At 37.3% G+C, this 13,218-nt stretch overlaps 2 protein-coding genes across 3 annotated transcripts in view; both read right to left on the minus strand.

Annotated features, from left to right (window-relative positions):
- Positions 1 to 306, minus strand: part of rcan3 (regulator of calcineurin 3) — a 38,393-nt gene extending 38,087 nt beyond the window's left edge. The window contains exon 1 of the mRNA XM_020591202.1: positions 73 to 306. Within this exon, the coding sequence (XP_020446858.1) occupies positions 73 to 285 (213 nt within the window). The 5' untranslated portion in view covers positions 286 to 306. The remainder of the gene's footprint in view (positions 1 to 72) is intronic.
- Positions 259 to 9,637, minus strand: nipal3 (NIPA like domain containing 3). 2 transcript variants are annotated; one of them, XM_020591201.1, is made up of 12 exons: positions 9,402 to 9,637; positions 8,999 to 9,067; positions 8,114 to 8,285; positions 7,849 to 7,908; positions 7,398 to 7,543; positions 6,502 to 6,598; positions 6,189 to 6,324; positions 5,878 to 5,966; positions 5,624 to 5,687; positions 5,172 to 5,266; positions 4,779 to 4,974; positions 259 to 341 (listed from the first exon to the last, which is right to left on the minus strand). In XM_020591201.1, exons 1-11 carry the CDS (start codon positions 9,435 to 9,437, stop codon positions 4,787 to 4,789), a joined length of 1,152 nt encoding a protein of 383 aa, XP_020446857.1. In that variant the 5' UTR covers positions 9,438 to 9,637; the 3' UTR covers positions 259 to 341; positions 4,779 to 4,786. The 2 variants fall into 2 exon arrangements, with proteins under 2 accessions (XP_020446857.1, XP_020446855.1); XM_020591199.1 differs by lacking the exon at positions 259 to 341 and having other exon boundaries at positions 4,528 to 4,974.
- Between the last annotated feature and the right edge of the window lie 3,581 nt (positions 9,638 to 13,218).

Here is a 13,218-nt window from a genome sequence, read left to right on the forward strand (position 1 = left end):
TGCACACATTCACAAACACACATACACACAGAGCCCAAACACAACTCAGAAAGTGAGTTTGCTCTATCTCACCCTGTGTACGTCCTCTTCGAACACAGCTTCATGGACACTGCATACAAAGAGCACTGTGGGGAGGTCACTCAGATCCATCATTTCTTCTGCTGCCACACTGTCCTGATCAGTCTCCCCAAACACCATGTCCTCTTCCTCCTCTTCATCCTCCTCAGGATCACTGCTGTAGGCCTCTGAGCCATTACTCCCCGCCTTGGAGCTCTCTCGCAACATAGTGAAGCCGTGTAGGAGGCTGCTGAGAGCCAGACAGGGACCACAGAGGTTGGGAACTGGGGAGGGGGGGAGGGTTAACAGATTGGAATTTGGTCAGATAAGGTGGATATCTGAGCGTAATGTTTGGAGAAAAGCATGGCGACCATGAGATGATAGTGAGACGCTATTATAGGGTTGTTCTAAAGTGACCGTGATAATACTACACAGGCTTTAGAATATTTTTATGGTTCGGTCACATCTGGCTATTAGTGACTAATAAACATTATATCACCTGCTCCCGGTCCAAAGTCTTCACTTTCACCGATTGATGTATTGCATTTTAAGATAAATATAGCTAAATATAAGCTTTACCTTCACATTCAAAACACATTGGTGCATCAAACCTAAAGATTCAGTCATAAAAATAATTGGTCTACAAAATGTCAGTGAAAATGTCTACCACAATTTCCCTGAGTCCAAGATGATGTATTTTTATAGCTTGTTTTGCCCAACCACGAGCCCTAAAATCCAAAATATTAAGTTTACCCTCACAGAAAGATGAGAAAACCAACAAATATTCACATCTGAAAGGCTGGAAACTGTGAACATAATGGATGAAACAATGATCAAAGTACAGTAGTACAGTTCAACAGCACCACAAATCAAAGCCTCCAAAATGATCATACAGTTGAATCAACACTTCTCTGAAATGGTTTCGACCTTTACTGAACACCTTGGATTCACTGCAGAACTGCTGTATTAAACTGACTTACATTTATCTTGGTGCACCTAATAAATTGCCAACTGAGTGTAGTATCTGGTTCACGTTCTGTTCAACTTTATATATAGGCATTATGTATGTCTGACCCTAATATGTGAAACTCAGCTCTTGGTGTCTGCCTAAACACCAACACTGCATTAGGAATTGAACGCCATCTAGTGGTATAAGCCAATACCTACCTATATGAATATGAAGGAATGAGTTGTCAATATTTAGGTCAAAGTAACATCTGAAAATTAACATGGCTTAAAATATATGGGTGAAATACCACATGGATTCTTTTATAAACAAAAAAATGAAATTCAACGACGTACAGATGGAGCACGACAATGACACTATAACATCACCTGTCTACAGCAGAGGATCACGACATCAACATTTGCATCGCGCGCACTCCAAGGAAACCCCTGGACATTACGTAAAGGACTCGTGCAAAAACTGTGACACGAGCGTTTATCAAAACACCAACACATTTTGAGACTTATATTCAAAGCCGAATATCGTTTAAAGCTTTAATACGAGTGGAATTCATACGGAAGCTATCACAGAGTAGTGGTAGCGCTCACACGGATAAGTTAGAGTTTACATTTTCATTTCTAATCGTTTAAAATGCAGATATTCTTCTTACTCACCTCACTACTGTCAGTGAAAGCGGCCGAAACAACCCATTGCAAGAGGACTAAAATGTAAAAAATGATTTTCCGAATGATAATCGGACAGGATGAAGCCGCTGATTTTTTTTTATGCTGCTGCCAGTGGCGTCGGTGTTTGTTATTAATAGATGGTACATATCTGATGCAGCCTACTCCAGCGTCAGGAGCACTAGGTGAGACCAATCAGATACCGACGGAGGCTGGCGGCGACCAATGAGGCTGCAGCAAAGGGGAGGATGCTCCGCCTCAAGGTTGGTGGCGATCAAGCATCAAAGTGGCACGAGCGTACTGTTGTGAACGTTGGTTTATTTGGACAGTCGACGTCTTAAAGAGACGAATCCCTCAGTTTAAAGATCAATTGCCTTACAGGAAAGTAACATCTACAGATATGTTTCTGTTGTCTAAGGTTCATCTTACACTTCAGTTCTCTGGATCTACCTGTTGCACAAAAAAATAAGGTAGCCTACTTCATTTTTGAGCAGTAAAGTTACATTTTAGTTCCTCAGTTAATTTTTTTTTTTTTTTAATGCCAGTACTTGATTTCCAAACAACATGATCTCAAATAGAAGCCAGGCCCATCAGTAGCATTTTTCACCCATCAAACCACATACTGGATTATGACTTCACAAACACTGACAAATTAAAGTGTTGTTCAGTGTCCCTAGAACAAAATCAGATACCTTCTATAGATTACCACATCACCAAGCCACCTCTGAACCTGGCTGGGTGTGACATAGATCTGACCCTTCTTCTTCGCTCGACGGATATTTCTGGTAGAATTAAACAGATCAGGACTGTATTCCATTGTCACATGTATTGTTTGAAAAATTAAATGAAATTTTAGTTAAAATATGACCAAACATAAACAGGACACATCACTCAAAATACACTAAAACTAGGCTCCATAAACTTAATATGGCACAAGGCTGCATATAATTTAAAAATGGGAAGATCTTTACAGCATAGGCAAGCTGTTTTAAAAGCTGTTCTTGTTTCATTAGAAGGCAGTAATAATTAGACAGGTCTTAGCTGGGTTACACAGTGATGCTAATGTTATATACAGTGGGTACGGAAAGTATTCAGACCCCCTTAAATTTTTCACTCTTTGTTATATTGCAGCCATATGCTAAAATCATTTAAGTTAATTTTTTTCTCTTTCATCCTAATGTTCTTGGACTTTCTCTGTCCTTCATTAGTACTGAAATTACCATATCAAAATGTTTAGCTCTTTTAGCCTCACACCAGTCTCTTCGGTCTCTTTCACTCTCTTTCTCTCTTTGTCTTCAGTCATATCCTACAAAGCCCTGATGCAAACATCTAAAAACATCTCTGATATATCAACACAATTTTATATCCTAAAAATAATATGCTCTACAGTGTGCATTCAAGCACAATAAATTATTGATCATTATCAAGCTCTACATGTATGTTTAGATATACAATGGCTCTGAAGAAATACACATACATACACACATATATATATATATATATGTACACAGTGGGTATGGAAAGTATTCAGACCCCCTTAAAGTTTTCACTCTTTGTTATATTGCAGCCATATGCTAAAATCATTTAAGTTCATTTTTTTGGCTGTATTAGCTCAAAAGGGTGCTTCTACTAAATACTGAGCAAAGGGTCTGAATACTTATGACCATGTGATATTTCAGTTTTTCTTTTTTAATAAATCTGCAAAAATGTCAAAAATTCTGTGTTTTTCTGTCAATATGGGGTGCTGTGTGTACATTAATGAGGAAAAAAATGAACTTAAATGATTTTAGCATATGGCTGCAATATAACAAAGAGTGAAAAATTTAAGGGGGTCTGAATACTTTCCGTACCCACTGTACATTTGAGTGAACCACAAGCCATACCATCAAAATAACCTCATGGCTGAAGTATTGTGCTAAGGCGTCTAATCTCTGTGTAGCCCTCTACTGCATTAACAAAGTAGAAATGCAGTGCTGTGGGGATGATAAATGTCTTAAGGTATCCCTTTTATGCACATATTCAAATATTTCACTTATTGCAGCATTATTTAACTTAGATTTAAATTTGACGAGGTAACATTTGAAATACATTCCTACTAGGTAGAAACATGATGATTGAGCAACAGTAGCTAAATACTTTGACTTTTGCAGGTTAAACTTAAAGGGACCACCCAAATGAACAATATTTATTTATTTAGACAGGCACTGATATAGTTCATTTGCCTTCTAATAACTGATCTGCTACTGCAGTTTATCATTCACCTACTACCTGGTTTATGTAATTCCATACAGTAATTTGTCCAGTGTAAAGCTACTTCCCAAGGCACACTTGAATATTAATAAATACATTACAGTACAATAAATTCAAACAATTGCACCCGTTCTTTTGTAATACAATGAAATCCCAAGAACAAGAGGGAGAAAACTGTGGAGTGAAAACCACTCACAGTATAAACGGCAAGAGGAAGGTATTTAAAATCTAAATGTTCATGGTAAGTATTCTGAAAATGCTTACATTACATCATTGCTGGTAACAACATGGAACTGAGGAGTACCTTCAATATCCTCAATGGAAGAGCAGCTTACTGTCTTATGTCCCCATTAATGAAAGAATGTGCACAAAACTGTTCAACAGCCATAGAAGGTGAGTATAAGGCAGTATGCTTCAAGACCCTACACTCTGCTGTTATATTTCTGAGGTCATGTTTGTGAATCTACCAAAACATCCAGAAGCTTCAGGTTCATTCTACTAATTACTGGAATTAATACAATTGATGTTTTTTTTTTTTTTTTTTTTTTTTTTATTTCTTTTTACTATTTACGGGAATTAATAAAATTGGTGTTTTTTTTTTTTTTTTTTTTTTTTTTAAAGAGAGGTTCTTAAGGTTTTGGTTAGGAGATTTCAAAAACAAAATGATGTGAAAAAGACTGCAAAGCAGTAGGAGAACACCTACAAGCAGTGAGCACCCCTACTGGGCTGGAGGTCAGTCCTGTGTTTAGGTGAAAAAATTTGAATATGCAAAGCTTGGCCTTTTAAGGTCCTTGAAAGTTACAGTTGGACAGAGTAGAAGGGGAAATAAAAAGAAAAGAAACCTTTGATTCTAATCTTCCTTCAGGCCAGGCGGGCCACAAGATGCATCAGAGTATCTGGAGCTGACTGGTAGTTGTTCAAGGTTGACCGGCAGAGTTGCAGGAGCCACTCCATCATTGTTGGCCAGAGTCCCATAGGAGAAGGAACCATTGGTGCTTGGCTGAACCATTTCACCCTTGTCATGAATTGTTGGGACACCTAACAATAGAAAGACAGGTAATACAAAGTTCTTAAGACAATTTAAAATATAGCTGCATGCACCACACTCAATTTCTTTTCCAGCTGCCAGATTTTGTGACTGCAGTTTATAGGAACAAAGGAGCTTCTCCATAAAAATCTTAGTTTTAAGCTTTAACAGATATATTTTTCTATATTTATGTGAAATTTATACAAACCATTAGTCATATCCATGGTGACATATGGTTCAAAGGCCTTGTTCCTTTTCCTGTGTTTGGTGATAAGAAAGACCCCCGGGAAACAGGAGAGTGATCTGTACAAAGCACAAAATTACCAGGTACAGCTTTTATGTAAAATGGTTTAACTGCTTTATACAGTACAATATTTTTATACAAGTCGTCACAAATTACCAGCAAATGTCTGTTTTCTCTGTCTATTGATGTTTGAATAGAACAGGGCAAATAATGTTATAGGGCTTTTTCACAACAGACATTTGGACATGTCATAGTAGAGAAAGCACAGGTGTTATTAATGACAATAACGATCACCGTGTTTTATTCACTTGTCTCAGGGAGCACAAAAATGGAATACACCCATCATTCATTTAATTTTTAACACCTGTGCTAAAGTCAAAATGACTTCTGAGAAGAAGTGACAGATGACCACTCACCCCAACGCAAACATGCCGATGTGAAGGGAATTTTCATTGTTAAACTCCAGGTAAAACACAGCTCCTGAAAACCAGAAGTGAGAGGGAGAGATACTGTACATGGCTTTTTGGGATGTCCATGTTGTGTCTCTAAAGAGATCTCTTCTATTCACCTGTTAATCCTGACCCAATTGAAAAACTGACAACTGACATAATAAAAACTGAGCAGCAATCTTGGGCAAAAACAAACCTAAGTAAAGAACACCACAACTCACCAGCTACCACAGCAAAGGTGGTGGAGAGGATGTAGTTGACACTGGCAATAAGAGAGGAGTCATACAGCTGACAGGCTTGAGAGAGAAATCTAAGACAATAACACATAAAAATTGTAAACAATGACTATGTAAGAAAAAATACTGAAAACGTATGACTTATTCAAATGCAGTCAAGTATAAAAACTTCAATAGCAAACCCATATATGTATCTTTATTATCACAACATACTGTATAACAAAGTGCAACTGCCTTTCTAGCTACTGTCTCCCCTGTTTTCAGTACTGTAAATACTTTATATTCCAGTATTTCACCTGGCTTGGAAGATCACTGAAGCCACCATGCACACAAACATGACACTGAAGATTGGGTTGTCAAGCTGCATGTCGCCCTCAGCAGTGAGAACCAACATGCTTGACACTGCCTTCACTGTAATGACTGTGACAGAGCCTGTGCATCAAAGACAAAAGTACAGCTGAACACAGAAAAACAATGGAGCAAAAGCTGTTTCACCACAACTTTGGTGCCTATTGAACAGTAAAAATGCAGTGTATTCCAATAAAGTATGATAAAAGAATGACTTTACAGATGATATGAAACTGGTTGGCCCTAATGCCACAGACTCACCCAGCAGAGCGACCAACAGCAGAATAATAACAAGGTAGTTAGCGCCGCGCTGTTTGTAGAAGTATAACAGCAGGCAGAACGTGATGATCTCCAGGAGCTGTCAGTAAATTATAGCAATTATAAACACCAAATGAATATCAAATAAACAAATCAGGAAGCTCACAAAGGTTCCACAATTGCACAATTAATCAAATAGCCAGAGCCAAACATTTATATATTTCAAACTCAGTTGGTTTTGGTTGATATCACAGGAGCTGATTCAACCTGATGGTCATGTTTATGGCTCTTCAATTGTCCTGTGTTTAGTGTACTGCCAACCTTCTGGTTTTAGAGGCTTTTACTTCCTGCTACATTAATGCGGTGTTTGTGAGTGATACACCAGCTTGTCAGGGAGTGGAACAGGTATTCCACCTAATATGACTCACTTGTGCAGGTGCATTTGTAATTGTGATTCAAAATAGTTACTCTATAAATGTGTGGTGTATCAACCTGCTGTTATACAGGATGAAAAGACACCGTCAAAGAGGCACATCATTACCAACTACTGTACACTTTGACCAAAAATGACTGAAAGGAACAGGATATGTTTTTAACCAACATGACAAACCACAGCCTCAGAAATGACCACTAGCTGTATCAGTGACCAAACCTGTGCTGCATGACTGTTTTATTACTTTTAACAGTGTTACGGTGGCAGAACATGAATGATGGGTACAATACTGTAGGTGTGGGAAAATTGCATTTTGTAGGCCCATAGGTTATAGAACTGTCCGAGAGGATTGTTTTATATCTGTTTAATGAGTGTGGGGTGGAAATTAAGCACAACAGAAGACAGGAAACAAAAAAGTTCATGAATCTTTCTACCTCTGAACTTCCAGTACATGAAAAGGTCTTACCAGATACAAGAGAACAGGCCACCCCACAATGTGCTTCACAATGTTCTCTCCTGAGAGTTTCTCATGAGAGTTTGGTCCAAATGTTACGAAGAGGTATGTTCCTGCTATGGTCAGGATACAGCCCAGAAAGGACAGCACATAGCGCTCTGAAACAACACACAGGATTCAGCTAATTAAAACTAATAAATAGACTTTAACATGTCATAATCACAGTACTTTTTAAGCCACTTAATTTTCATAAGGTCTTATATTGCCAACAAAATATTCCCTGTACACAAACAAACCCTTTGTCTGTGTGTCATTAGAACAGCTAAGGAGGTAGGATGTAGTTTGCCAAGTGCCGTGAGGTTGATTAAGAGTTTGCATACGATGATATAAATTCCGTGTTATTAGCATGTGAGCATCAGTGCCATTGAGACAGCATCTTGAGACATACATATTTTAAACTTACTTGCAAAGTCCTTTGGTTTAGATTTCACACGCAGAAAAATAAAACCCAAAATTAAGCTTGCTGAAAACAAAAAGAAAAGCATAATGTAAGATGTTAATACAGACTTTCTCGTTAATTTGTTTCATAAAGAAATCTGAGTGAAGTTAGACATTTCAATTTGCAGCTTCTTTTTATTTTTTGCCAAAAACGTATCAGTGATTATGATGATAATTTATCTCTGGTCAGTACAATAAACACATTAGAAAACAGTACTGAAAATACTTACTCAAGACAGACACAGCATTAAGAGGTGCTATGAGAGCAAGAGGGGCAAAAGCATAAGAGACAAAGTTTGCTGCCTCCCCAAGACATGCCAGTAAAAAACCACACCACCAGGTCTTGGAATGGTAGAAGGCACGTGGGTCGTTTGTTCCCGCTAACTTCACATGGCTGTATTTCTGTGAGTGAAAAGCATGTAGGTATTGTAAAACACAGCCTTGACTAACAGGAGGTAAACAAAAAAATCTACTGCTCACAGTACACAAAGCTTAGAGTATGATGTTATGTAAGCACAGAGCACTTACAGTCCATACAGTAAGAGAGCATATTAACTGGCTTTTACCTTACTTAAAGGAAGCTTGGATGCCATAGCATGCACCAAAGTATAGCATCGATCAAAGGTTTTGGACACACCTTAACATTCAATGATGTTTGTTTCTATTATGTTCTATAATGTAGTTTAATACTGAAAACATCAAAATGAAGAAATACCACACAAGAAATAATGTAGTGAGCTAAATTCTAAATTAAGCAGAAACTTCAAATTTGCCACCTTTTGCTTTGATAAAGCATGGAAATAGAAATAAAAAAAATAACTAATTGGACTTCTGAGGCTGGCTAACTCAAATTAACCTATCTTCGGCAGTACAGGTAACAATTAGTCTTGCGTTCCTGGGGTGGTCCTCATGACAATGACTTCCATCAGTGTGTTTGATGGTTTTTGCAACTGCAACCTCATGAAACATTTTACTGCATAATTCCATATGTATCATTTCACAGTTTTAATGGCTCCATTAATCTACAGTGTAAAAAAAAAGTCAACAAGAAACATCGAATGAGGTGTGTCCAAACATCTGACTAATCCTGTACATTTAAGGGCGTTATTATATACCTGAATAGTTAAGGAGATGCTGACGATTACATTTCCAGAAATGGCAAATACAGTCCCAATGAGATTGTCCTAAAGAAGAAACAATCATATATCAAATTCAGTTTTGTGAAACAAAATTACCAAAGAATAAATGTGCAATTAAGTTAGCATTATTGTTTTAAAAACATTCCACCTCATTCTCTAGATACTCAACAATGAAAGCAGTGTTATAATATCGGCCATTTTTTATTGTCACACTAATCACTAGGTCAAATATTGGTATCTTCAAAGTTCTAGTTTAGATATGAAAAGAAGCACAATACAGATACAGACTGTTTAAACATCCCTCGAGGTATTTAACAAACGCTAGGAGAAGAACAGGTAAAACCAAAGTATTAACATTCGATTAAAAAGTGTGTCTCACCGTGTAGGAGACTCCGATGGCTTTGCTGATATCCATCCTGTTCGCTTTCGGAGGCAATTTATTGATTATTGGCAGCAGCCAGACAGTCAAATAACATATTTCATAATGTCACTTTGACATTATGTATTTAAAGCTCATATTTTGGTTCTATCTGGATCAGTGCTGTGGAAGACGCTATATTTACAACAGGAAATATTCGAATCTCTCATTTCCTTATTGACTTCACTTCTGTTTGGACTGCGTAATGACGAAAGACGCAATTTACGTCTGTACGTCACAGTAAAAAAGAACCGATTTATTTATTTATTTTTTACAAATTTCGTAATTGCATAACAGGAACTGCAGTTACGTTATATTCGTGTTACTACTTCTACACTACCAAATCATCAAATTGACCTTCACAGCTTTTCCTTAAATTTTAATGTGTTTCCTATTGTTTGAGGTAGTCTAGCCAATAGCCTACAGTACCTCATGAGGACAGTAGGCTGTGCCATTGGGCTGAAATTGATTCAAGAACATTTAAAGTTAAGGGGGATATCGATCAATTTAGTTGGCACCCGAATTTAATAAATTATTGGGCCCAATTTAGAGCACTGCCACTGAGTCATTAACTATCACCAATCTAAGACTAACTGTTTGTTCAGCCTCTCATATATCCATTACAACCACACTACATGTCCATGAATTGACTGACACAGGATTGACACAGGCTATTTCTTCTGTACAAAGCCTTTCTTGACTGCCACGCCTGCCACGGTGTTAATGTTGGAAAGAGACGTGGCGCTGCGTAGATTTCTATGGCGCAGACTCACAGGAGGGAGGAAAACAGAAAAGAAGAACAGGTGTATCTGTCTCAGGGTGTTAACACCAGGTATGCCAGTGAATGAATTTTTCCACTGCCTCATAGGAGATATGAATCATATTGTCCATGGTAAATACACCTTTCAATTATCTTCACAATCAAAGTGTCAAAGATGTAATAATAACAAAGGACGATATAAGATTATATCGTCACCCTGCATAATATGGTTGTAAACATATAGTTTGCTTTATAGTTAACAATTTCTTAACAATTTCGTGATTTTTTTTTTTTTTTTTGCTAAGATTTTCTCCTAGTTTATTTTTAATTAAAAGTATTTGATTCTGTTTCTTTCGTTTAACGGTAAGTTTGTTTGTTTGTTTTATGCACATTATATATTTGCAGAATTATTACACATATAGTTTGTGTAAGTAAAAAAAAAGGCAAGTGTATTCATATAAGTAATAAAACATGATATGATTAATCAGTAATGTTAAAACATCTCAAAATATAAAACAAGTAACAGAATCTGCGACATTACATTTAACGAAAGCTTTGCACAAACAGTAAAAGCAAAACACATGTCCCAGGTTAGATTTGCACACAGGACACATAAAGCATCAGCACATTCTGATACTTTTAATTTTAATGTCACTTGAGTATCGTTTTTATATTAAATTCATTTGTCATGGATTTAATTTAATTTAATGCAGTGCAACAATTCATTGCCTTATCTACAGTTAGAAACATCAAGAGTGCATTTGAAAGCCGCTTTCATGTTTTTGAGCACAACTGACAGACAAACATCATAACTTAACCAAGAAACTGCATTTCATGTGTTATGTCATTAAATATGCAAAAAGCTCCACAAAACATTTCAGTCATTATCATGCCCTCAGAATGCCCCCATAAGTAAATTCAGATTCTTAATCTTGTCTCATGATATTTAAAGTTAAACAGATTTTTTTATGAGCTTGCAGTCATGCACTTCTAGTCCTGGAAGGCAAAGGTGTATCTCCTCATCAGGACATTAGGTCATACTGCATAGTGGATAGACCTGTTCAGTGCCACCTGTGTGTCTGTGTCCACGAGGCAGCGTTGAAGGCCCTGTGGAAGAATGAGTGGATAAATGAGTGGAAGCAAGTTTTAAAAGCACAGGACAACAAACAGCTGCTTTTGCTGGTTTACTATTTGCACATTTAGAGCCAATGTACCCGAGTCAAATTCCTCATGTGTCCGTCACACCTGGCCATTAAAGCTGATTCTGATTCTGATTTAATTACTGATTAATCTACTATATGTTGTCTTGATTAATAAATAACTGCTTAATCTTTTCTAATAAAATGTCAGAAAATAGAGAAATATTTCCCAGATCAAAATAAAATCATGAATAATTTTATAACCATAAAAAACAACTCCTCATATCTGATAAGCAACAAATGTTTAGCATTTTCTCTGAGAAAGGGAGCAAACAGTAAATCAACTATCAAAAGAGCTGCAGATTATTTTTGTCACTTTTAATCTTCCAGTTGTTTCAGCTCCCTTCCTTTGTGTGTGTCACAGGGAGGAAACTGAGCCACAGGCTTTTTGCTTCAGGCCACACAGAAGTTTCCACTGACTTTTGCATGTGTAGTGTTTCATATAACAGAATGTTTTAAGATGCTTTTTTATGTTCAAATTTACCAGAGACAGGGCACTTTTTCATGTAATGCTTCCTATAATTTCCTATATAGTGTCCGGGTCCTCTTGTCAACCTGGAATAAGAACACAACATCCTAAAATATGAGATATTTTATACTTACTTTATATTTAGGGTACTATTTATTAAAATATAATTGGTTTCTTATACTTGTGCCAGATGCGTGGGTGCAATTCACTATCTTTTGAGGAATGCACGAACGTTAGCCGCAAGCACAGCGGTGTGTATTTTAAAACTGCCAGGCCCATTTAAAAAACTAAACAGACCTGCATCCATTTGTAATGACTGAAGAATGTGTGTACGTTAAATAGGAGAAGGAGATGTATTCATTATGGCACCATGCAACAGGAAGTCATTTCTGCATGAGGTGTTTCTCCATCTTATGAAGGAATGTTAACACGTTATAAAGTGGTGGTGGTGGTGGAGGAGCAGGCTTTTCCGAAATCCTCTGCAAGCCCAGGCTTGTTGGGAACATTTCTAGCAGTGACTCCTAAGTGACAATGACAACGTTGTTAAGAATGCTGGACTGAATATTTGAGAGCTTTTGAGCACAGCTAGGGACTGTGGGCGTAATCCTGCTTGCGTTAACAAATCAATTAATATTGTGACTTTTGGGAGTCCTTCCAGAATTCTGGTTTCGGTGACTCTGTGTGCTCTTTAGTCACTATAATAATACGTATTACCTTTGTATCAAGTGAGAATGAAGGGAATATGCATTTTCAACAGTGAGAAAAGATTGTTCACTCATTCAGTTTCTTCAGGGACTATCAGGAGGGTCAGTCAGTGCTGAGTCCGCATTGAGCGGAACACAGGGAAGCAAACTAATTAGTTTAAAACTGAATAGAGGAATCATACTTTTTATGCCTGGCACATTACTTTTATGATTAGTTTTGCAAACACAATTTCTCATGTCCCATTTAGCGCCATAGTTTAGCCATTCATTCAAAGATTCTTATGAATAATCCTCCTCTGTAGCAGCCCTCAGCCTTTTATATGATACCTGTCAATTTCCACCTTTGGTAAAAATCACAGTGATTATCCCTTTCATTCATCCTAATTACCCTAGACTCTTTAGCAAAGGAAGCCTGGAACAAAACATCTGACTATTGAGACAGTAATCAAAACCTCCTAGTGGCCCTCTGGCCTGCTCTTTATTGTTCTACATATCCTGCCAGGCTATTACGTGTGAAAGAAGAATTGCTGTGTGTTAAACTCTGTACTGCATGAGCACAGATGAGAGGTTACAGAGATGAGATTTCTGCCTGGACCTCCATTAAAGACTTTAGATAGGGAGCATGTCAGATGGAGCACAATAAAGA

Source organism: Monopterus albus, unplaced genomic scaffold, assembly GCF_001952655.1.
Source record: "Monopterus albus unplaced genomic scaffold, M_albus_1.0 scaffold13.1, whole genome shotgun sequence".
Lineage (NCBI taxonomy): Eukaryota > Metazoa > Chordata > Actinopteri > Synbranchiformes > Synbranchidae > Monopterus > Monopterus albus.